This window comes from Triticum urartu, chromosome 6 (genome assembly GCF_003073215.2).
Source record: "Triticum urartu cultivar G1812 chromosome 6, Tu2.1, whole genome shotgun sequence".
Classification (NCBI taxonomy): domain Eukaryota; kingdom Viridiplantae; phylum Streptophyta; class Magnoliopsida; order Poales; family Poaceae; genus Triticum; species Triticum urartu.
In genome coordinates this window covers 76,071,813-76,096,506 of record NC_053027.1, presented here as the reverse complement: position 1 = coordinate 76,096,506, position 24,694 = coordinate 76,071,813, and the positions used below count along the sequence as shown (strand labels likewise).

At 46.2% G+C, this 24,694-nt stretch overlaps 3 protein-coding genes and 2 non-coding genes across 5 annotated transcripts; 1 reads left to right on the top strand and 4 right to left on the bottom strand.

Annotated features, from left to right (window-relative positions):
* Nucleotides 1-2,457: 2,457 nt before the first annotated feature.
* On the bottom strand, nucleotides 2,458-2,529 carry TRNAH-GUG. Its single transcript has one exon. It is a non-coding gene; the product is annotated as a tRNA-His (tRNA).
* A 178-nt stretch (nucleotides 2,530-2,707) lies between these two features.
* Nucleotides 2,708-4,179, bottom strand: LOC125515639. The gene is made up of 3 exons (XM_048681153.1): nucleotides 4,062-4,179; nucleotides 3,734-3,970; nucleotides 2,708-3,642 (listed from the first exon to the last, which is right to left on the bottom strand). The coding sequence occupies exons 1-3, from the start codon at nucleotides 4,113-4,115 to the stop codon at nucleotides 2,899-2,901; spliced, it is 1,035 nt and encodes a 344-aa protein (XP_048537110.1). The 5' UTR covers nucleotides 4,116-4,179; the 3' UTR covers nucleotides 2,708-2,898.
* A 5,759-nt stretch (nucleotides 4,180-9,938) lies between these two features.
* On the bottom strand, nucleotides 9,939-10,010 carry TRNAH-GUG. Its single transcript has one exon. It is a non-coding gene; the product is annotated as a tRNA-His (tRNA).
* Nucleotides 10,011-14,492: 4,482 nt separating this feature from the next.
* On the top strand, nucleotides 14,493-15,713 carry LOC125513973 (fatty acid desaturase 4, chloroplastic-like). Its single transcript, XM_048679211.1, has one exon. It carries the CDS (start codon nucleotides 14,606-14,608, stop codon nucleotides 15,461-15,463), a length of 858 nt encoding a protein of 285 aa, XP_048535168.1. The 5' UTR covers nucleotides 14,493-14,605; the 3' UTR covers nucleotides 15,464-15,713.
* A 191-nt stretch (nucleotides 15,714-15,904) lies between these two features.
* On the bottom strand, nucleotides 15,905-19,179 carry LOC125513972 (CRS2-associated factor 2, mitochondrial-like). The gene is made up of 6 exons (XM_048679210.1): nucleotides 18,822-19,179; nucleotides 18,075-18,643; nucleotides 17,573-17,700; nucleotides 17,242-17,467; nucleotides 16,996-17,123; nucleotides 15,905-16,620 (listed from the first exon to the last, which is right to left on the bottom strand). The coding sequence occupies exons 2-6, from the start codon at nucleotides 18,577-18,579 to the stop codon at nucleotides 16,507-16,509; spliced, it is 1,101 nt and encodes a 366-aa protein (XP_048535167.1). The 5' UTR covers nucleotides 18,580-18,643; nucleotides 18,822-19,179; the 3' UTR covers nucleotides 15,905-16,506.
* Nucleotides 19,180-24,694: the final 5,515 nt, after the last annotated feature.

Here is a 24,694-nt window from a genome sequence, read left to right as displayed (position 1 = left end):
TCTCACTCCCTAGCCAATCAAACTTGTTGATTTGCTCGAGGGTGGTTGAGAAGGCCCTGATCTACACTTCCACCAATAGAAATTTGATTCCTCCCACTAATCCCTTGCGGATCTTGTTACTCTTGGGTGTTTGAGCACCCTAGACGGTTGAGGTCACCGCGGAGCCATAGTCCATTGAGGTGAAGTTTCGTGGTGTCGTTGGGAGTCTCCAATTGATTTGTGGAGATTGCCCCAACCTTATTTGTAAAGGTTCGGTCGCCGCCTCCAAGGGCACCAATAGTGGAATCACGACATCTCGCATTGTGTGAGGGCGTGAGGAGAATACGGTGGCCCTAGTGGCTTCTTGGGGAGCATTGTGCCTCCACACCGCTTCAACGGAGATGTACTTCCCCTCAAAAGGAAGGAACTTCGGTAACACATCCTCGTCTCCACCGACTCCACTCTTGGTTATCTCGTGCCTTTACTTGTGCAAGCTTATTTGTGATATATCTCTTGCTTGCTTGTGTTCATATCTTTGTTGCATCATATAGGTTGCTCACCTAGTTGCATATATAGACAACCTACTTTGATGCAAAGTTTAAATTGTTAAAGAAAAGCTAAAAATTGTTAGTTGCCTATTCACCCCCCTCTAGTCAACCATATCGATCCTTTCACTCGAGTGCTAAATGGCTTGAGCGAGGACGAACGTGATATCCAATTGTCACGCCAGATGCGGACCGATTCACATGCGCCATATCATGCCTTCCTTGAGAAGTTCCAGCCCATAAGATAGCAGACCAAGTTGAAGAGGGTTGCCCTGTAAACACAGTGTCTAGTAGGCTTCCTTATGGGTAGTATCGGGCCTTCAGTACGCGTGCACACAGACTATCCGATGTTTGCAACAACCGCCAAGCTTGACGAGCCGGTAGTGCCTGATTAAAAATGCGCATATCTCGGAATCCCATTCCACCTTGCCCTTTTGATCTGATCATCTTATCCCAACTGAGCCAATGTGTTTTGCGCTTCCCATTTTCCGCTCCCCGCCAAAAGTCTCGGATCAACTTGGATAGGTCATCACAAACAGATAATGGAAGTTTAAAAACTCCCATAACATATGTCAGTATTGTTTGCGCGGTCGACTTGATAAAGATTTCTCTCCCACTCTGTGCTTGATTATTGTCACTCCAAAGCAATATACACTGTGTGAGTTTGGCCCGAAGACTCTGGAATTTACCACGACTCATGCGACCTTCCGGAGTTGGTAGACCCAAGTATTTTGCATCAAACACTTGTTGCTCCACATGAAGGATTTGGCGTGTTGCTTCCTGATCTGATAGCAGACAAAACTTGCTAAATTGGATTGAGCACTTTGCTGGATTAATGAGTTGGATTTTCTGAAAAATCAAACCAAGCAAAAAAAAATGATCGGGTTTATAAAAAAGAATTATCCATGTATATAATTTCAAGCATATACAACATAAAATTTACATGATGATGTATCCCGTGATACGCATTTGCTGTCATCATGTAAATCTTCTGGGGAAAAGATATGCATTTGCTATTTTAAGTGTACATATTTTGGCCTATAAACATGGTCAAATTTTATAGTTTCCTACTTTTGACAAAAAAAGTATACCCAATGCATTAAAACGGAGGGAGTAGGAAATAGTTAAAATACTAACCTAAAAATATCAATATTTTTTTGAACACAGTACAGACGCAAGCGCTCATATAAACGCGCATACACTCATTCATATGAACGCACACACGCACACCCTACCCCTATGAGCACCTCCAAAAGACTGAGCCGGCATATCATCTTAAGATTTTACGAAATCATCATAGGCGCCTCGTAGTCGACGGGAACGTCTTCTCACACTGAAAGCGTATCGCCGAAATTCCTGAAATAAATGCAGGATAAATAGAGCACCAAGATTTGAATTCTGATGGGTTAAAGATACCACTGTCCACCTAACCATCTCAACCAAAGGTTGGTCCGCAAAAAAAAAGAATTGTGACGTGTGGATAAATGGCAAAACACGTGTGAATACATGTCCGTCTGGCTTCAGGGTCTATTTCTAAGCAATAACAAATACTTCCTCCGTTCTATTATGTGATGTGTTGGATTTTCTGAAAAATCAAACCAAGCAAAAAAAAAATGATCTTGTTTATAGAAAAGAATTATTCATGTATATAATTTCAAGCATATACAACATAAAATTTACATGATGATGTATCCGGTGATACACATTTGCTGTCATTATCTTCTGGGAAAAAGATATGCATTTGCTATTTTTTGAGTGTACATATTTTGCCTATAAACATGGCCAAAGTTTATAGTTTCCTACTTTTGACAAAAAGTATACACAGTGCATTAAAACGGAGGGAGTAGGAAATAATTAAAATACTAACCCAAAAATATCAATATTTGAAAGACAACAACAGATACAAATGCAAAAAGGAAAAAAAAAAGAGAAATGTGGCTGCTGGGATTCGAGCCCAGGTCTCCACGGCCACAACGTGGAATTCTCACCACTAAACTACAGCCACTTTGATGCTTATTTTCATAATAACTGTTATATATCCATAGTTTGCCAAGTGATCGATTGATTTGGATTGCGTGTTTGCAATAGCAAAAACCTAAAACTCCCTGAGCTCTACATAAACCAATGCCAAACCTAAACCTGAATCGAGATGACCAGATACTCCAGTATGGACAATATCACACTTCAACAAGCGATGTAAATTAAGTCGAACACTGCTGCGATACATGCGATACATGGAAACAACGCGTCACAATTGCAGAACTGCAGAGCGAGCTTCTGCCAAGCTACACAACCATTAAAACATGGCCTCCTCTGTAACCTACCTAGCTAACCTCGCTACGTAGTCTACTGCACTGCTGCTAGTTGAGCTAAACTAGTCCCAGCTCCCGCTGAGCAGCGGCTTCACGTCGGCCACCTCGCCGAACATCTTCACCAGGTCCGAGCACCCGGCCCCGGCGCGGCCGCCCTCGCCGCCGTCACCGGCTCCTTCCTCAGTCTCCTCCTCCGTCTCCGTCTGCAGCTCCAGGCCCAGCTCCTCCTCGACGTCGTCGGACGCCGAGATCAGCAGCAGCTCGCACCCCTCGTAGTTGAGCAGGTCCGGCGGGTCGGCCGGCGCGTAGCGGTTGCTCCCGAACCGCCCCTGCAGGTGCTCCGGGAACGCGGCCTTCCGCTTGCCCTGCAGCCCGCCGAACCCTCCGCCTCCGCCCCTGCCCCCGCCGCGCTGCTCCGGGTTCTTGATCTGCACCAGGAACGACGCCTCCGGCTCCACGTTCATGGCCTCCTGCGGCTCCCCGACGCCGCCCTCGTCGCCGCCGCCGCCGCGCGAGGGCAGCTCCAGCTTGTAGACGAGGTGGGTGTGCGGGCGGCCGCCGCGGCCCTCGTGCTTGAGGATGCGGTACACGCCCTCGCCCATCGCCCTCGCCGCGGCCAGGTGCCGCTTGCCGCGCGTCGCCGTGTCGTACTCCGCCCCCTTGAGCGCGTCCTTGATGTCCTCCACGTCGGTGGTGACGAGGTCGACGTAGCCCCAGAACGGCCGGCCGTGCTTCGCCGGGTCCGGCAGGCTCTTCTTCCCCATAACGATCAGCCGGAGCAGCGGCTTCTCCTCCACGTTAACCTCCTGCAATGCAAAGGATTAATCGGCGAGTAAGTGATGTGCAGATTTCTCAGACGTGTATAGAGATCTGAGAATGAACGATCTCGTTCGCCACCTCCTTCCCGTGGCCGCCTTCGTTGCCGCCGTCCGCCTGGCCCTTCTCATCGCCGCCGTGACGGGTCTTCCTCTTCTTGCCCTCCTTGCCGGAGTCCGGCGCCTGCTTCTCCTCGACGGCGCGGCCGGGGCCGGACTCCGGGCGCAGCACGACGTACATCCGCTGCACGTCGTCGGGGCTGTGCGCCTCCTCCTTGTCCACCTTGGGCCGGTAGAAGAAGAACACCTCGCCCTTCTCCTGCACGCAAAGCTTGCATCAATCAGCCGCCATCGCCATTGTTACTGCAGAGGACTAACTGCTTCAGATTAAGATCCATCGATTGATCGACCTGGATCTCCACTTTGGGGTCCTCCCTCGTCTTCACCTCCGTGCCTTGACCCATGGTGCTTCAATGCTTGCTCGCTCCCTCGCTGCAGAGTGTGAATGATGAAGATGCAGTGAAGTGTTCTTGCTGAGGTTGGTGCGGCCGGCGGATGCTCTCTTAAACGACGGCGGTGAGCTCGCTTACGCCGTTACACGTGCTCGGGTACGTGGCCGCCGGAAGCGTCTGGGTCCGACATGGTGTGGCGCGCAACGAGGTGGTCGGTCGACGTGTGGCATGCAACGTGTCACGAGAAGAGCACAGGCACGTGGGGTCACGAGAAGAGCACAGGCCGCGGAAAACCCGAAACGACGATGTATTCCAGTTCCTTTCAGGACAGCGGATCTTCGGTTAAGGAAACAGGGATATGTCTACCAGTGGATAAGATATTTGGCCGTGTGTTGTGTTTGTGTCGGGTGAAGATGAACAATTTGTACATAAATGAGAGAGGTGAGATGAACAATTCCATTCTATCATATCTCTGAGACCAAACACCAACATGTAACAATTGCATTCCTTCCAGTCGCTCCTGCCAAACAGAAGAATGGAACCGATCCATTCTAGTAGAATGAAACCATAACATTTCATCTCACTTTATTCGTGAACCAAACACACCTAAAAACAACAGGGAGCATGGGGTTTCGGGAAATTCACTGCTTCTTTTTTTTCTGCAGCTGAAATTCACTGCTTCAACATGGCGCTTTTGACAAACCAAGCTTTAGATGAGTAATTGACAACCCAGAATCTTGTGTGTATCTATGCCCATCGCCAAGAGAAAAAATATCTTCATGAAGAATTACCAAATGCAAAGACAAAGAAAAGGTCGTCTTATACTTGACAGAGCATCTTAACGGGAGAAGAAACTGTGAAACATGGTCATGTATGGAAAGTTGGTGATAATGACATTATAAATATATAAAATGATGCATGGGATATTTATGTCTCCTTCAAGGATGGTTATTACCAGAAGAACAAACTAGCTATTAACATCCAATTTTATCGATCCAACAACTGGCGAGTGGGGCAAACAGTTGATTGGTGAAACATTTTGGAGGTAGATGCACGTTGCATTCTTTCAATACCTCTATTGGTTCATGAGATGGATTATTTTATTGCATGAAATTTGACTAAATTGGGCACCGTCTTGGTACGGATAGCATACCATGCAAAATGTCTACGTCAATTCGACATAAAATTGTGAGTGTGAATGAAATTCGAGCTGCTAACTTGAACCCTGTACGGGAGAAATTATGGAAGTTGCACTCTTTAGTGAAGGCGATGATTTTCCTCTCGATATCTTTACATGGTATCTTGCCATGTCGCGCTACATTACCTGATAGACATATCAAGGTGCAACCGTTGTGCCGTACGTGGCAAGACAGATTTAGACAACATTGGTCTGCTCTGGGCTTCGAGGAGATTATCAAACATGCATGCAAATTTGATCACTCGCGTGAGGCTACCCTGGAGTTTCTTCTTCACCAGTCGCAATAGTGACCGCAAGTGCTTGGACTGAGAAAAGTTGACCATGTTATCGAAGTGTGCCGGTGCAGAGTAGAAAACTAGTCCATGACGAGAATACTCATACCCCAACATAGGTCCCTATGGTAGTCGGAGCTTTGGTATCCAGCTATTATGTTTCTTACTTGTCGAGGGCCTCTGTCAGGCGCGATGGTTGGTCAGCTCCTCCTAGGGGTTACGTCAAACTCAATGTTGGCGCGGGTTGCAGTCGCAACTATCTTGCAAGATTCGGTTCAGAAGTTCATTACTGCAGCTAATAGCCTCATTGAATGGTGCTCCAACATTTTTATCAACAGAAGCCATAACACTGAAGTTTGGCCTTAATCTTGCGCAGTCCTTGGGATGCAAAGGGCTGCTGGTGAACTAAGATAATATAGACGTCATTGAGGTGATGCAAGAAGTGGGGCAGTTTTTCAGGAAATGGAGCGGCTATTTTTTATTATTCTTATCACATGTTGAGAGATTTTTCGCACATAGAGCACTGGCATAGAGCAGCAAATACGCACATGAACTTGCTTCCGTAGCAATTTTTTCACCCTCTAGTGTTTTAATTGATGATGCCCGACCATCGATCGTTCCCCTTATTGTAAAGGATGTAACATTGGTTTCAAATGAATAAAGAGGGGTTCCGATGTCAAAAAGGACATAAAATATTTAATACAAACCTAAGAGGTCAATATTTCTAAAACAACGACCAAATAGATAAATCATATGTGGTAATTGGGATTTGTGAATCACAAACTGCTCTGGAAACAGGGTGAAAACTTTATTTTGCCCGTCGAAAACAAGAAATAAATGGAGCATAGGTATGCTATAAAACAGAAACAAAATAAGAAACAAAAAATAACAAAACATAAGTTTCTATATCAGAAATGCCATTTTCGTTTATCTTTTTTATATAGCCACACAATCTTAGTTCATACACACTTCTGGTCCAACCAAATTGCGTGATGCTCATCCCTATGACCACATGCTGATGTTTGCTTTCCAGCACGCTGTGTTATCTCTTCCTTGGCAATGGAACTATTTTTTCTTTGGTTTGGTTGTGTTTCTTCTGTATGGTTCCTTGGGCTTTTAGTTTTTTTTTCGAAAAGAGGGGTATGCCCCAGCCTCTGCATCTGAATGATGCATGCGGCCAATATTATTAATAGGCAAAATATCCAACATAAGTCTCCAAGTCTCGAACGAAAGAAAGAAATAAAAGGCTCCAAAAGAGCTAAAATAAAAAAGGCAAAGCCACAACCGGCTTTTAGTTCCAGTAAACTTTGTTTTCCTACTTGTCTCCACACCGTATCTATGATGAATCTGCTTATTTGTTTCAGAGATTTTTCATGTTCATTTATACATGCATAAGAAAACCAAAAAATAATAATTGTCTTCCGCACGATTTTCATCCGTACTCCCTGTCACCGCATTACTCGGTCAAAACTGAGTCTAGGCTAGTATAGTCTTTCGATCAGAAGATGGTTCAGACATTGATTTCTAGGATGATGTTTGGGTTGGACAAATCTCCACTTATAATATCTCTAAGCCATCCTAAAAAATAAATTAGTTTCCAAAAAGATGTCTCTTTAGGGTATTATAGCCATCTACCTATTCCCAATACCATTTTGTTCAAAATACCATTTTCACAAACCAAAAAACTCATCATGCGTTCCAATGAGGTGGGAGGTCTTGTTCCCTCCCAATCCTTAATTCCTGATATAAAATATTTGGCAGATGAAATATCCTTCCCCGACTGCCACCTCCAGTCCTGCCAAAGTTACCACCGATGACATCTATGACCTCGTCGACCGCCCATGCCCCATCATGGCATCCCCATGCATTCTTGGTGCCACAGTTGTTTATCTCCGCATCCCAAGCCTTCTTCTATCAAGGCCACTGAGCCGGAGCTTGTGTCCGCCGCCACGCCTTGCCACTCGCCGAGACTCCACCTGCACCCAACGCACCTCCTCTGATGCTTTGGTCATTTCCTACACCGCCATGGCCTCGAGTTTCAGCGAGGTCGAATATTCGGTCATGGCACCTCTATGTCTCTATCCGCCCCACCTCCGACCACCGAAGCGTCTATGGCAAGCTCACGCATGCCACCGTGCTCTCTGGTCGGCGTCAGACGGAATGTGTTTGATGCAATGGCCAATAGAAATTTTCCTCTTTCTTCTTTTCTTTGTTTTTTACAGTAATGTGAAAATGTAGTTAAAATATTTTTGTTTTATGTAAAATAAGGTGAGAATTATATTAAAAAAAGTGGAACTCGGTTTTGAGGATGGGTTAGGTACCACCCTCCCAATACCCATGATTTTTGGGGATGTGGTTTGGGGAACTAAATATTTTAGATGGATCAAGGCTGTTCTTTGATTCCAGTTTAATCACTTTATAAATCTTGATCAACAAAATGTGACAGTTGACCAAGTCATCAGTGATGGTTACTGTGAGCTTACCTTTCGTTATTCATTCATGGCAGCGGGGTTAGATGAATGGGAGGAGCTCCGCCAGGGTTTGCAAGAGGTGATGAGTTACATATCTCAAAGTCACTGTAAAAGATGATCATTTGAGGGGGCATGATTTGAGGATGATAGATTTGTGTGCTTAGAGAATTTGAGGACCGGCTGACTAGAGATGTCCTTAGGCTATCCCTCACTCGATTTAATGGGTGGTGTCCGAAAGAAACTCTGGCTGAGATTTCCAATGTGTTTTGATGTTTTCATTTTTGTTGGGCTGGGGGAAACGAGGAGAAAAAACTAACTATGTTGGTTGTGCTATTTTTGGAGCGCTTGCTTCAATTTGGGCAATGAAAAAATTATGTCGTTTTCTAGCGTGATGTTTTGCCTCTTCTTTCCTGCAAAAAAAAGTTGTTCTGCCTCTTCTGACACATAAAATTTATAAAATGTAAAACAACAAAAATGAATTTGTGCATCACTCACTGAAAAAGGGTGTATCTTTCCATCCCTTCCCTCGGTTGGGACCGTAAGTCAACTACCCTAAGATGGTTTAGGGCTTCAAACCCGAAACATGCCTTAATATATTGATGGGAGGAGTTGCTTTTTGGCTACGGTCTGAATTTTTTTAGGGACTTAGATACTTTTGAGGATCAATTGACTAGAGATTCCCATAGTCTACCCCTCGAACAATTTAATTGGCTGTGTTCGAAAGAAGCTCGGATGGTCGAGATGTCCAACATGCTTTGATGTTTTTATCCTTGTTGGGTTAGGGCAAAAGAAGGGGGAGACCAAGTATTGGCTGATCCATTTTTGAAATGCTAGCTTAATCAATTTGGGCATCTAAAAATGATGTTGTTTTCTATCATAAAGTTTCACCTCTTTTTTTGCAAAAGGGATAATATCATTGATCAATCAAAGTTATTACAGTCCTTGGAGCAAAGCTCTTGGATCTTCGCTGGCCCAACTCGGAGCCAAACAACAATACATGGACCAACTCTCCCCATCTGGCACAACTTATGACTAACTTCATTTTATCCTCGATGAACGTGTGATAGTGCATGCACTTTACCTATACTCATGAGCCTTTTAATCTTACTCACCATGGTTGCCAAAGGTGAACGGTCCCTGGCTGGGCCTCAGATCATATCCACCGCAGTAGCGCAGTCTGTCTTTAGGATGAACAGGAGAGTACTCCACTCTATTGTAAGATCCACACCCTCCATGATCGCCGCTAATTCAGCTTCAAGGGCACTTGAGCAATTCTGCAGGTAGCGGCAGGAAGCAAAAATGACGTCTCCCTCTCCTACAACTTCGACATAGGCGACATCAACATTGGGCTTAGCCCACACACGGGGAGGCTTTTTAAAAGGGCCAAAAGAAGAATGAACTTGTTGCTTGGGTTAGGAAAATAGATTGGCTAGGTAAAAACGTTGTTGTTTTCCGCCGCAACATTTCGCCTCTTTTTGATACATATAACATTTGAAAATGATCAAAAGAAAAAGAAAATGAACTTGTGATTGCTAGGCTATTTTTGGAGGGCTTTGCTTTAGTCAATTTTTGTCACGAAGAAATGATGATGTTTTGTGTTGTACGTATAATAACATCTGTAAACTGGACAAGCACAAAAAAAATGAACTTGTTGCTTGGGTTAGGAAAATACATTGGCTAGGTAAAAATGTTGTTGTTTTCCGCCGCAACATTTCGCCTCTTTTTGATACGTATAACATTGAAAATGATCAAAAGAAAAAGAAAATGAACTTGTGATTGGTAGGCTATTTCTGGAGGGCCTTGCTTTAGCCATTTTTTGTCACAAAGAAGTGATGCTGTTTTGTGCTGTACGTATAACATCTGTAAACTGGACAAGCACAAAAAAGAATGTAATTGTGGCTGCTGGGATTCGAGCCCAGGTCTCCACGGCCACAACGTGGAATTCTCACCACTAAACTACAGCCACTTTGGTGAAATAATTTACACAGAACACTTACTATGCAGTAACAGAACAGTGTCTCCTACACTGCTACACAGGTATCCTTAAGTTTTCTACTCAGTTTTGAGGCTACGAAAGGGTGATTAACAGTTCGTTGCCTGGTCACCAGTGACTTCGATCGCGAACACACTTATCACCACACTTCATTGTACATGTCCATGCTTTGGCATTGCGAATACGGAAGCCTACCAAGTTCTTGTATCCCGTGTTGCGTTCCAGATGTTCACATGCAAATGGTACTGACCAGACAAGACGGATATGAGGCAAAGATCAGAATGCAGGTCATCGTTAACTTTTGCAGAACACTTTAGTCCATAAACATGCAAGTAGTTAAATAAAACCGGCCACTATTATATACTCCCTCCGTTCTTTTATGTAAGGTGTATTATTTTCGGCACGGTGATCAAGTCACATAATTATAGACATGTTAGGATAAAATTATCCTTGGCAAATTTATTTGTTAGTGGCAAGTAAATCAGTTAGTCGAGAAAAGTATGAGATATATGCAATCGACAGAGAGATAGTTTCCTTGTTTTGCTACAAGAAGAGATACAGACAATCAGGAGAGAGATTCTTTCCCTTTTTCCGAAGGGATAACAAGGGAATTATGCGGAATTGAAAGAAATACACCTTACATTCTGGAATTTTATTAAAAAATAAATACATTTTATATAAAGGAACGAAGGTTACGTTGAAAAAAAGTATACATGAATCGCTCTTTCCCCGACCCGTTCCCACCCTAGGCGGCGGCCAATCTCCTCCGTCTCCCTGGGGAGACCACGGAGGGGCCCCTGTCATCTGTCCGCCGCTCCAGCTACGAGAGGTGGCAGAGACCCCATGACTTCGGTCCCAAGGTAGTAGAGTTAGTTATAAAATTAGATTTTGTCTCCGATGGGCAGCGGCAAGACAATGGCGTCGACGGCGGCGTAGAATAAGGTCGTTCGAGCTCACCCTCGTTCCAGTGGTATTTTTTTTCAGGAAACCGGCATAAGCACTGCCTTTTTTTATATAGAAGAAATGGCGAAAGGACGCAATTTACAGAAAGATGAGTGTTTTAGAAAACGTCGCACAAACCACAAAAGACCAAACAACCTAGAATCTAGATTAACCAATGCCGGCGGTTGGCAGGTTGCCGGCAAACGCCAGGTCGCGCTGATTAATTGCGTCTAGGGCTAGAGTCGCCACCTCGCGATGCGTCAGCCTTTGTCCAGTGAAAACTCGCCTATTTCGCTCCTTCCAAACGGACCATATCGTGTAGATGATTTTTCCACTGCGCCTCTTGCGCACTTGCTTGGACTGGGAATTCAGAGTCTTGTCCCACCAGTCAGACACATTTCCTGACTCCGGGAGGAAGCCCGAGATTGGAACGCCTTCGTTAGTCCAAGAGTTCACCTGGTTCCAAACCGCGACCGTGAAGGGACAGTCTTTGCAGAGGTGAGTTGTTGTTTCTGGCTGCTGAAAACAGAGCATGCATCTGGGATCGTGAGGCCATCCCCTCACGGCCAGCATATCCACAGTGAGAATTCTTCCGTGCAAAGCTAGCCATGCGAAGAATTTGCACTTGGACTCGGCGTTTGCGGACCAGACCTTGGTCGTGTCAAAATCCAGTGGTACTTTTTGATATTCTTGGAGGCGTGTGGAGGATGATGTGTCCCAAATCTAATTTTGTGGGTCTGCGTTTTTCTTTTGCATGCTTATCTTGGTGGCGTAGTCCTGTAGAGTGGGCAACATGGCTATGCGTCTTGGTCATCTCCGGCTCCAATTCCAACCCATGGAGCTTTGTGTTCCCCGAATCCCTCCAGCTTCACCCGAGGCGTTTTATAGGCCATGTATGAAGTTTTCTTCTCCAGGACGGCGATTTGCTACACAGATCGCGTTCGTCATTGTCTTCTAGTCTACATCGATAATTTCTCAGCCGTTGTTTTGACAAGTTCCTAAGTTTCAACAAGCTGAGGCAGAGGCACACATGCGGCGACGAGCATTGCTGCTTGGATGTATTTTCCATTTTCTATAAGGGTGATTTTGGAGGATTTGTGCTATTTAATATATGTTCTTTGGTCTTTCAACAATAATAATAATATAATTCAAAGCACTAAATTTGGCAGGAAGATGATTTTGGACCATAGTCATACAACACAACTTTTACAAATATGGTGTGCTTTGCCCTCCTGTTTCCTTTGGCAATGGAGAGGCAAGGAGGAGGAGGGGCAAGGTGGGGGCTAGGGTTTGAAATCCCGAGCCGCTCCAGGAGCGACGCAAGGCATGCGAGTCTTCGTGGTAAAGGGTCTATGGGTTGGATTGTGGTCGCCATGGTGGGGCGGGGAGGGGGGGTGAGGTCGTCAAAATGGTCAACACGACAAGTGGGTTCGATCTAGCTAGCATGTCATGGTGGTGTCCGTGTGCGGCCGCCTATCGGATGGTGGCCTCCATCACTTGTTTGGTTTTCGGCATGATTTCCCTCGGCCACTAACATTGTCAATCCAGTTTTGGCTCTCTTCTTGATGAATTGCAAATATCTTGAATCTTTGGGTTTTCAGGGGAAAAAAAGGCAAAATCACAAATTGTGCGTGTGCTAAAGGCTCAACCATTCAATATTCTTTGCACACGCAATTCGACCATTTCCAGGACACAGAGTTTCTGCTGTCGAGAACATATGAACCCGAATGAACAGTAAATTCGAAAACAATGATAAAAATATCCAAAAATCAGATTTTTCTTTTGTGGCAAGCATTGGTGGATGTTCAGAGTGGTTGAAAATACTGGCATTGCTTTAGCATCTTGGAGCATCGATTTTTTATTATTTTTTTGCCACGACTTCCATGATGAAACTTTGCAACAACTGAACACATTCAGCAATGTTTTATACACATATAAAAAGTTCATATTCTTTTGAGAAAATTTACCATTATTTTTGAATTTACTGTTCACGGCAGGTGCATATATGTGCTCGAGTGCGAGTTATTTACCCAAAATCACCACATTATGGGTTAGGGTAACAGATCGGTACCACATTTGAGGCAGTGCACAAAAAACCACCAGAATTGCGCCTAATACGTAACGCGGAGCACTGATGCTCGAATTTGGCCACAAAAATAGCGGATCTGACCGGTTGGGCCCACTTGTCGGGCCGATGTGGCATGCCTACATGGATAATTTGCTGAGGTGGTCGAAGGCCCACATGTCGGCCTCTCTCTTATTCCTCTCTCTCCCCCTCCAAGCCTTCTTCCCCACGACCGCAACCACAGCCAGCCATACTCGCGCCGCCGCTGGAGCCTTAGCCCGACGAGCCATCACCGGCGAGCCTCCCCGCCGCTCAGCTACCTGCCATCCGTTCTCCAGCCGCACTTCCAGCTACCTGTCATCCGTCTCGCCCAGATCTGGCGAGGATCCGCCCCGCCGCCCAGCATGCCAGAGTCGACGGCGACCGCGGCATCCACTTCTCGTCCCCCGCCGCTGCGCCGAGCGCCGGAGCACGATGACCGGGTTGAAAGGCGCGCAGTCGCCCCCTCCCCCACTTCCGACAGAGGCGGCCGCGGCACGGCGACTGCAGCGGAGGCGCACGTCGTTGGCGTGGTGCGCGCGCGGGCGGCGGAGGTAGGCGGGGGCCGGTGGGGTCCGCCTCATCTCCTCGAGGAACCCGCCGCCGCAGTCCGGGCAGGCGAGGTCGACCCCGTGCGGCCTGACCTATGCTGGCGCGCGTCCGACCGCAGCGGCGAGTCTGTGGCGTCCTCTCCGCCCGAGCCCACCGTCGTCCTCTCTGCAGCGCCGCCCGAGCTTCTCCTCACCGCAACTGCCTTCGGCCTGCTCCCCGGTGCGCCGCCCACGCGGCATAGCCTGGTCGTTGCGCTGCTCATGACACGCCCATAGCCTGTTTGCTGAAATGCCCATGAGAAATAAAAAGAAAAGGTGAAAAAGGATAAAGAGTCATTGACAGGTGGGACCCTTTTGCCACCTAGCAAATTATCCACATAGGCACGCCATGTCAGCCCGACAGTTGGGGCCAACTTGTCGGTTTCGCTGTCTTCGCGAGTAAATCAGAAAATCAGTGCTCCGCGTTACGTATTAGGCGCAATTCTGATGGTTTTTTGTGCATTGCCTCAAATGTGGTACTGATCTGTTACCCTAGCCCATAATGTGGTGGTTTTGGCTAAATAACTCCTCGAGTGCAGAAGAGCATTTTCGCCATGTCCATTGCTTTTAAGTGTCAGTACACTTTTGTTATAATTGCACTGAACCAAGACGACGCGCCTTCTTTTGACGCAAACACCACAAGTTACCACGTAGTTCATCACTCCACCACATACATGGCTCACAAGTAAACAGCCATAACCCTGCACTTTCCCAGAGAGAAAGCGATTTGAGAGGGAGAGAGATGAGACGAGGAGAGAGCGAGAGAACTCCCTACATACTACGAGTTAAATTGCCGTCCACTAATTCGCCATTGTGGACTCACCATCTGCTATGATCCACTCCTATAAAGCCAGCAGCCCGCGCAACTTCTGGCTGGAATTCGTTTTGAACGAAAGCGGATCACGCGCGTACGTGGAAGCAGACACCAAGCCATGCCAGCCATGTACGCGCTGACCCCCCGCTGCACCCTCCCGCCGGTGCACCGCCGCGCGCCGCCGCCGTGCCGGGCGGCCTCGCCGACGCCGGCGGCGCTGGCCCGCGCCGATCCGGACGAGCTGCGGTCCACGTGGCCGCAGCGCGCGTGGACGCTGGCCGGCTCGGCCGCCGTGCTCTCCTCGCTCTCCGCGTCCGCCTCCCTCGCCGCCGACTCCGGCTCCTACGCCGAGCCGCTGGCCGCCGCCCTCGCCGCCTACACCGTCGCCGACCTCGCCACGGGCGTCTACCACTGGCTCGTCGACAACTACGGGGACGCCTCCACGCCCCTCGTCGGCGCGCAGATCGCCGCCTTCCAGGGCCACCACCGCCACCCCTCCACCATCACGCGCCGGGAGCCCTGCAACAACCTGCACGCGCTGGCGCGCGCCGTCGCGCTCGCGCTCCCCGCCGTGGAGGGCGCGGCGGCCGCCGCCCACGCGCCGGCCGCCGCGCACGCCTTCGCGGGGACCTTCGCGGCGTGCGTGGTGCTGAGCCAGCAGTTCCACGCATGGGCGCACGAGAAACGCCGCCGGCTGCCGCCCGGCGTCGAGGCGCTGCAGGCCGCCGGCGTGCTGGTGTCGCGCGCGCAGCACGCCGCGCACCACCGCCAGCCCTACAGCACCAACTACTGCATCCTCAGCGGCGTGTGGAACGGGGTGCTGGACAGGCACAAGGTGTTCGAGGCGCTGGAGATGGTCGTCTTCTTCCGCACCGGCGTCCGCCCGCGGTCGTGGGACGAAACGCAGGCCGCCTGGATGGAGGACACCAGCGGCGCCGCCGCCGTCACCGCCATCGCTGTTACTGACAGTTCGTAACATACATCGAGCATCGTTTCTCGTGATGGCTTGTACATACATACATTGATACATACTACGATTCAAAAGGTATGCAGAAGGATGAGCTGGGATTGAAAGGATTGAAGTAACAAGTTAAGATTATAGTTAGGCGGGAAAAATATAATATTTAATGTATATTTTAGGTTGGTTTTGAGGATGCAAATCTTGTGGTGTATGCGAAGAGAAGAGAATTTTTCATAGTTGAAAATGTGATGATTTTTTATGGTCTTCAGTCTGTCTACGACAACTTTTGTTACCCACAGCTTTCTTGTGGTGCGAATGCTTTCGTTCTGGTGGCATGTTCTTCGGATATCCAGTATCCTCTTGTCCACTTGCCAGAAAAAAGCACAGCCAGTTGAGATGATCAACTCTTTGCAACAACATTGGCACGAAGGCAAGTCACACAGCCACACATGCATATGTCTTAAATCTGCTTATATCTATCGAATATGTGTTAATCCATCCACCAAAAGGGTGTACAACATCGGCTAAAAAGCTTATTTGAGGCTCAGACCATCTGATCTTGATTCAAATGGCATGGATGTGAATCACATGTCTAGAGATTCTATTTTTTGGCGCCTCAATCTCGAGCATCGATCCTGGATCAGGCAGATGAAGCAACAGAAACAAGCTGACACTTCCAAAACTGCGGGGGTGGGAGCCAGAGGACGGAAGGCTGAAGATGAATCCTTCAGCTGGAAGTACTGCTGACCGTGGCAACCGCTTCCAAGCAAGGAGATGCTGCTGCATACCTTATAAATTGTCTTTTTCTTCACACAAATAGAACATCACTCTCCTGTTGTGCGGTCCACATAATCTCGAGACAAATTACTTCAGACAGCAGCAAGAAATATTGACAAGCAACTAGATCATTTCCTGTAGACTGCAGATCCTTATGTTGCTGTAATCTAACGATAGATGGTGGCATTCTCCAGTGAACGCATCTCGTGGAAGTCATACAAGTCATCCAAGCAGCAGGCCTGCTTCAGCAAGCTGCTACTGTGAGTCCTCCTGGTCCAGCTTCACTGTGGTGGAGAAGTACAATGAGCTGAAACAGAGTCCTCCTGGTCCCGCTTCCCTCTCCAGAGAATAATTTGTTCATCTTTAAATAATATAGGAATGCATGGAACCAAATCCTATGAAATCGAAGGAAGCAAAGAGCAAAGTTAAATAAGCATTCCAACTGCGATGTTTTCAAGACATAAAGGAGCATCTGGTTTCTATAGTAAATTCTCCAGTGGTTCTACTGTTGTGTTGCAAAGGAAATGTCTTCTGTCCGAAATTCTAAGCAAGTTCTAAGGCATATTATACTTGGCTGCATCTATGACGAGCTAATTGTAAACTGCAGGAGGGTCGTTATATCTCAACTGCAAGCTAACTACTACACCAGCAAACTTGTTTGATTAGAACTTTTATTGAATTTATTTATTTTCCAGGCTTCCTTGATCTTTCTTATGAATGCAAGACTAAAGGGATTAATTCATAGAAAGTATTAGAATGTCACAACATACCCGCAACTTCACACCAATTCTTTTGCAATCACTAGTGCCGGTGTGAGAGCAATCTAGTCTCACAACTTCCGAAGTCTTAAAGGCCTCTCTCACTTTGTCAACAACATTAACATAAACACCATTCCTAGCTGCACAAGAGAGAAATATCACAACATAGGAGCGACAATATATTGGCAACAAGATAATGAGATAGAAGTATGCGTTTATGTGATTCGAAATGGTCTTGCTAGAAATATTCCAACTTACTCAGTTTCATAAGCGGTGGCGAATGTAATCCTCTGTTTCTCATTTCTTTTGTTTCCTCAAAAGTCAACCCTTCCGCAACATTTTGGACAACCTTAGGATAAATAGGAGCCAATGGCTTCCACAACATCAATGGTATGACAGGCCGTTGTTTTGGATCATAGTTCCGGCCACGATATAGGATGAGTATATTTATGCTACGGTATATGATTATCCCACCTGTTTTATCCTGCAAAATGGTGCGCTCACATCAGAAATTGATAGATAATTGAATTCAACAGAAAAAGAGAGTTCAATCCCCAATTTTCTCAAGCATGTGGCAACACATTATGACCTCAAGATGGAAGCATATATTGTCCATGTCAAGAGTTGCAACCCCAAGACATTTGATTCTGACCGCTTCTGCACGTCTCCAGTGGTTGTGGATGTCATCGAGCATATTATGAGTTACACCACCTTTCCCTGAGAACATGATGCATCATATTTATAGCAGGAACAAGGGAATGCCTTCGAAGATAAATGTAATTTTTCCTGAGCTACACGAATGATCAAATGTTCAAAAATAGCAGTTGCAACAACATAAGCCGCACAAAAATGCACAATGGCACTTTCCATATACTATGCAAACAATTGATCCAAATTTTATTACAATGTAAAATATGCAATCTTTTCTCACAGACTTGACCAAATTCAATGCTAAAAATTCTACTTGTTACTCCCTCATCAATCAAACAAAATGTGCAATAAGATTGGGAGTTGCAATGCGAAAGCTTGGACAACTAAAATCATCAGACAGAAATGCCATTTCAGCACTGAGTTGAGCACTAAGAACTCACCCAAATTGATCTGCCGGGAGCAGTCGCTGTGCCGGTACCTCTCCACGAGCTCTGCCACCTCCGCTTCCGACAGCGCCTCGCCAAGCACCTCATCCCTACTACTCGCACTGCCATAAACATCCTCTCTGTTCCCTTCGGCACGCGCGGCGACGCCGTCCCAAGGCCGGTCAAGGCGGCCGGGGCCAAAGGGCGAAAACCGGGTGGGCTCGCGGAATCCAATGGGCTTCCAAGCCGGGTCAGTCTCCGAGTACGAGTACTGGAAGTCGAATGGAAGGTCGGAGTGTGCCGGCTCGTCGGGGCTGATCTTGGCAGGCTGGTCTTTGGGCTTCGGCGGCGGCGGCGGCGTTGGAGCTCGAGGTGGACTTTTGGGGATTCGTGTAAATGGGGGATCATCATCGTCGAGGTTGGTTGGGTAGAAGGCGCAAAATAGGCGGCGGAGCAGAGCAGCCTGGGCTTGTGACTGTCTGGGGCACGGCCATGAGAGAAGCTTTGGACTGAAGAGCATGGTGGGATACTGAGATGGGAGCCAGTTGTGAAGCCAGGACTGAAGCAAACACCAACTTCTATTTCTGTAAAATGAATCAATCGAGTTCCATCAGCACATTAGACATACAGACATACTCACATACACAATCCATTCCATTTAAATTTCAGTTCGACGTTTACATCGTCTATATATGCAGTGTGACAATCAGACAATGCATACACCAATTCACCAAAAGACCAAACCACCAGCGAGAAAATTACCAGCCAGAGAAGGGGCTCCGCGGCGGCAGTAGGCAGAAGCAGGCCACACAGCCGGCGGCCGCAGAAACACGGGGCCGGGGGCGCAGAGGAGGGATGCCGCCGTCGCCACGTCGGCTGCTCTGCTCGTCGCCGCCGCGGGGGGAGGCCGGCTGGCCGGGGCCAGCAGGGGGCGCACGTCGCACCGCAGCAGCGCGGCACGGCCAGGCTACGCGGGAGACGTTGACCGGGGCGGGGGACGGCGCCGGCGGAGTGCAGACACTGGGCGGCGGCGTGCGTGCTCGTGCCGTTTGGGCTGGGATGCGTTTCTCGCGTTAGGCTGTTCGAGGAGAGAGGAGGGAGAGAGCAGGGCCTGCGCTGCGCCGGCTGAACTCCAGGCCCATATAGAAATTTGTGTAGGTATTTTTATTTCATGAGAGGTACTCCCTCCGTTCCTAAATATAAAAGCATGATTAGTTTGATATCAAAAATTGGCATGCCAACATTTGGCAAATGCCAAATATTGGCTTGTGCTTGATTGGTTACGAATTTTACTTGACAGCCTCATAAGAAGTTGCCAATTTTTGGCAACTTTTGATATTGCCAATTGTTGGCTTGCCAAGTATTGGCAATGCCAAATGTTGGCATCAAACCAATTAGCCTCTAAGTCTTTTTAGAGATTCCAAGGAGCAAATTGAGTGAACCTACACTGTAAATATGTCTATATACATCCGTATGTTGTTGTGCATTTGAAATGTCTAAAAAGACTTATATTTAAGAATGAAGGAAGTAGAAATCTATGTAGATGGGGAGTTCAAATGATTCCTTTTTTCAGGGTAAGTCAAATAATCAAAATCACTAATTAGGGGGTACCCTTATAAAGGTCACTCCCCATCTTCTTTGATGCTGATAAGTGGTGCACTGCGTCAGTTGTCTCAACCTGGGAGGTTTTTTTCGTATATTCGTTTTTTCCTTTTCAAAATGCTTTATCTCTTAAACCGCGCGTTTAAATCACAAACCATTTTCACCGTTCAGTTTCTCGCGTCGAAATCTTTGAAACTAGATCTTATGTTAATAGGTTTCACGGACATTTTTTCACAGAAAAATCAAAAAGAAAAATAAAAAAAAGACCAAAACCAAAAACAGATATATAAAAAATCAGAACCCAAAAACACAGTTAGGCTTTATTTACTTTATTTTGGAAAGCACAAAATGTACTTTCGGCAAACACAATTGTGCTCCACGCGAAAGCACAAACTATGCTTCTCCCTTTTCGGGAAGCACAATTATGCTTCTCATAGAAGCAGAGGTTGTGTCTTTTCCTTTTTCGGGAAAGCACAACTATTTTTTTTCTTTCTTTTTGGAAAGTACAGTTTGCTTCTCATAGAAGCACATGATGTGACTTTTTTGGAAGCACAACTATGTTTTTCTTTTCTTTTCAGGGAGCACAGTTATGCTTCACATAGAATCACATATTATGCTTCTCGAAGAATAGCACGACTTCCCCAAGAAGTGAAATTGTTTTTTCCTTCAACACCTAGGGTAAACCAAGGAAAGAACAACATAATCTGTAAAAGCCGAAACTGCGTGCAACAAAAAAACCAAAATCCTAAGGGTACAGCACGCAACACATGGCGACGGCTAAGTGCAGCACGCAACATGCTCCAGCGCCCGCTAGAAAAGCCCCGAAGGGGTAGCCGCCAGTTAGTCTTTTTTTTAACACAGTACAGATGCAAGCGCTCATATAAACGCGTATACACTCACCCCTATGAACGCACACACGCACACCCTACCCCTATGAGCACCTCCGAGAGACTGAGCACCAGGATTTGAACTCTGGTGGGTTGGGGATACCACTGTCCACCTAACCATCTCAACCAGAGGTTGGTTCACACCAGTTAGTCTTTTTAGGGGTGGTAACCATCAGTTAGTTGCCATCCCGCAAAAAAAACATCAGTTAATTGCCCTCACAAATAATTCATATGCCAGTTTCAGAAAAACATGCCTCAGGGGGCTTTTTTTAGCGTGGCCTAGGTCGCGGCCCATTTAATTTCTTTCGGGTCGCTCGTCAGACCACTCACTCAGCTGGCTGCGTTTTATTCCCCCTCCTTCTATTCTGTTGCATGCTCGCTTAGGGAAAAAAAAACTAGATTGGTGAAATAAATTATGTTTCACGAATTTTAAAAATATTCATGGATTTTATTCAAAATTTCAATGAATTTTAAAAACGTTCACAAAATTTAAAAATATTAAATAATTTAGAATTTAAAAATTATTCAGGATTTTTACAAATGTTTGTGAATTTATAAATGTTCACGAATTTTAAAAATGTTCAAGAGTTTAAAAAATATTAATTAATTTTAAAAAATTTAAGAATTTTATTTTTTGAAAGTAACTAAAAAGGAAAAACCAAAAAAACTAGAGGGAAAACCAAATAAACAAAGATAGAAAAAGATGAAAGATAAAACCATCTAGAAGCTTCACAAAACCGGTTGAAAAGGAACCTTTATATGGTCGGCAATCCCGGCCCTGAGGGGGGGGGGAGGGGCGGCCGCCACGGGCCCCTGAAGCCATATGGTCGGACCACTTAAAGAGTGTTTGCTGGAGCGTTGTGGCGTGCATATGGGATGAGTACTAAAGCGTGAAATAGGAATTTCTGCTTGAATCCTAGGTGCCCGGGGTCAGCTCCACCTTTGATGGGAGCGAGAGGAAGAGAAGAGGAAATTGGATATTTTTCACTTCGGACTCGCCACCCAACTCATGGATACCTTCATTGCCATACATTTCCCCCTTTTAATTGATTTTCTTTTGTTTTTCTATTTACAAGCACTTGAAAAGACCAGATTAACCCTGACTCTTCCAACCTTATTTGTTTTGTACGTTGCTTTGTTGGTCGGTATGCTCCGATGTTGGCTCGTTGATGTTGCTCACAATCGTAGCTCATCCACACCTTCGCACATCAACAAAGTTTGGTGTTGCTATCGTTCTCTCAGTAAGGTTCTGCCGCCACTTGGTTTCCACTAGATATTCTCTCATGAGCCTATGGTGCCTTAGTGGCACCACGAATGACCTCACAGCAATATATTTTGGTCCTCTCACAGCCACGTCACCGTCGTGAGAGGAGCTCTCTAACGCCGGCGTGGGATCATCCATGTAGCAACACTGTCGACACATAAACATTCGTGGAGCGAAAATGATGAAAAAGGGGAACCAAAAATAATATGAATGACTAAAATACCAGAGTTTATTTTCATGTCTGCCCACGAAGTTTCAATTTTGTGTGTGGAAATTTATAGTATGACCATGAGCATGGTGGAGCTACAGTGCCTACTATGGGCGGGCCAATACAAAGAAAAGCCCACTATTTTCCTTAAATCGGCAAAGTCTAATCTCAACCCACACTGTTTTTGCTTTGGGCTGGGCGGGCCATGGCCGATCCGGCCTTGCTATAGCTCCGTCACTGAACACAAGGTTGAAGTTTAAATATCAAAATTTATGAAATTCATCGGTCCAAGTTGCTGAGACCCACTTGCATGAGTTAATCTGTAGATAAGCTCAAAGTTGCTCCTTGGCACATGTGCGTTGCTCATAACTCTATATATATTTGCTTAAATTCATGTCGAGATAGAAATTAAAATACCGAAGTTTAACGAACATCATCTTCACAAGTACATATGACATACTTCCATGAACTGGTCCACCAATAAGCTAAAAATCTCTCCTAGGTACATGGGTAGTACCCTTGTGTCTCACATTTTCTTCTTATTCGCTCCTCTGTATTGCTCAAAAAAAAAGCTCCTCTGTATGTTGACAATGTTGATTAACCCGGGAAAAAGGCAATGTTGATTAAATTTCAGTTTATTTCGGAAAAAGATGATGTGCAAACACGAGATTCAAATTTCAAACACGCAAAATCGTAGAGTGAATAACTTTGTTTTCCATATGACATCCAAACATAAATACATGAACTGGAATCTTCTAGAATCACACCAGAAATCCTATCAGAACTGAATTTGGAACCTAACTGAATGAAACAAATTTATTTTCCAGGAGAAAATGAGGTAGATTGAGCAACTAAAACACTATCATGTTTTTTTATGAAAGTATTTTCAAAGGGGCATGCTAAATCTCAGTCGATTGAGATTTTACGAATGTCTCAGTCGGTAGGCAACCCGCTCGATCGGTAGATTAAAAATCGTGAGCGATGCTGCTGGCTGTAGTTTTCGAGTACGTCAAGGGGACCTCCTATGTGCCGCTCTTTGCGGCGAAGAGACGTGTGTTTGGTTCCCACCCTGGGCCGCTTGCGTGGAAATTTTCAGTGCCTGGCGTCGGCCTGGTAAGGTCGACTTTTCCCGCCTGCCCGGGCTAGCCTGGCATCGTTGCGTTTGGTTCATCCCTGGCATGTTGCTGCCCTGCTGCAGTGTTGCTTTGTCATTTAGCGATTAAAAAAATCTTAAGTAGGAGCCAGGCATCGTGCGGCATGGGCCAGGCGAAAGAAACAGGACGCCTGGGGCCAGGATAATCTAGCTGCCTGAGTTATCCATCTTTTTTTCATTTTTTATTTAACTTTACCAGGCTAACCACAGGCCTCCATGAGCCAGGCCAGGCATGCATCTATCTCTCAGGACACGAACAAAACAACTGCCAGGCAGGCTTCACGGAGCATCAGGCCAGGCGTGAGGTGGCGTGGATACCAACCAAACACGGGAGCAACTAATTAATGAGCGCTTCTTCGGAAGACTCACAACGATCAGTGCCACTTGGCGTGTTCTCGGTCATTCGCCACGTGTCGCGCTTTCGACGCTTCTTTTGATTTTTTTTATTTTTTCGCACGTGTTTTCGGCTTTTTAAACGGGTTTTTTCTTGGGGTTTTTTACGTTTTGGTTTCCCCCGGTTCCTTAGCTTTTCGATCAAATTTTTTTTTGCGTGAAAAAAACACGTTTTTTTTCTTTCGCGAAAGTCACGGTTTTTTTCCGTGAACGGCACGGTTGTGCTTTAGCGAGAGTCACGGTCGTGCTTTTCGGAAACGAAAAAAATGCATTTTCTGTTTGTTTTTCTTTCGCGAGAGTCACGGTTTTGCTTCCGCGAGAGTCACGCCGTGCCTCTCAGAAAGGGAAAAAATACGTATTTTCTATTTTTTTTCTTTCGCAAGAGTCGCGGTTTTGCTTCTGCGAGAGGCACGGTTGTGCATTCGCGAGAGTCACGGCCGTGCCTCTCGGAAACGGAAAAAACACGTTTTCTGTTTTTTTTTCCTTTCACGAGAGTCACGGTTTTGCTTCCACGAGAGGCATGGGTGTGATTTCGCGAGAGGCACGGGCGTGCCTCTTTCGGAAAGGGAAAAAAACATGCTTCCGGTTCGGTTTTTTCACCCTTTTTTTTCTTCCATTTTTTCGTGAAAAAGAAGTTCATCAAAACCTATCAACATGGGATCTAGTTTTGAAGATCTCGGCGCGAGAAATTTAATGATGAAAACGGTTCAAGATTTCGAAAATTCTGACTGGGCCGGCCCATGACTGCCAGCAAACCTCTATAGCTAAAAAGAAATTCGCGAGAGGCACGGGCGTGCCTCTTTCGGAAGGGGAAAAAACATGCTTCTGGTTCGGTTTTTTCGCCCTTTTTTTCTTCCATTTTTTTGTGAAAAAAAGTTCGTCAAAACCTATCAACATGGGATCTAGTTTTAAAGATCTCGGCACGAGAAATCCAATGGTGAAAACGGTTCAAGATTTGAACGCACAATTTACAAAATAAAACATTTTGAATAAACGGATCTACGAAAAAAAAATTTCAAGTTACAACAAATGGCACGCTGCATGTGTGCCACTTGACTTTGTTGGGAATCAATCCAGCGATCTCATGCTGCCAACGACGAGCCGCAACCAGCTGAGCTAGCAAGATTT

What these genes read in the sequence shown, in the direction of transcription:
- LOC125515639 (XM_048681153.1), bottom strand. Translation starts at nt 4,115, where the DNA reads ATGGGTCAAGGCACGGAGGTGAAGACGAGGGAGGACCCCAAAGTGGAG. An exon ending in ACCCCAAAGTGGAGATCCAG is followed by an intron (nt 3,971 to 4,061) that starts GTCGATCAATCG and finishes CTTTGCGTGCAG; the next exon opens with GAGAAGGGCGAGGTGTTCTT. An exon ending in AAGGCGGCCACGGGAAGGAG is followed by an intron (nt 3,643 to 3,733) that starts GTGGCGAACGAG and finishes TTTGCATTGCAG; the next exon opens with GAGGTTAACGTGGAGGAGAA.
- LOC125513973 (XM_048679211.1), top strand. Translation starts at nt 14,606, where the DNA reads ATGCCAGCCATGTACGCGCTGACCCCCCGCTGCACCCTCCCGCCGGTG.
- LOC125513972 (XM_048679210.1), bottom strand. Translation starts at nt 18,579, where the DNA reads ATGCTCTTCAGTCCAAAGCTTCTCTCATGGCCGTGCCCCAGACAGTCA. An exon ending in CTCCCGGCAGATCAATTTGG is followed by an intron (nt 17,701 to 18,074) that starts GTGAGTTCTTAG and finishes TCATGTTCTCAG; the next exon opens with GGAAAGGTGGTGTAACTCAT. An exon ending in GAATTGGTGTGAAGTTGCGG is followed by an intron (nt 16,621 to 16,995) that starts GTATGTTGTGAC and finishes TCGATTTCATAG; the next exon opens with GATTTGGTTCCATGCATTCC.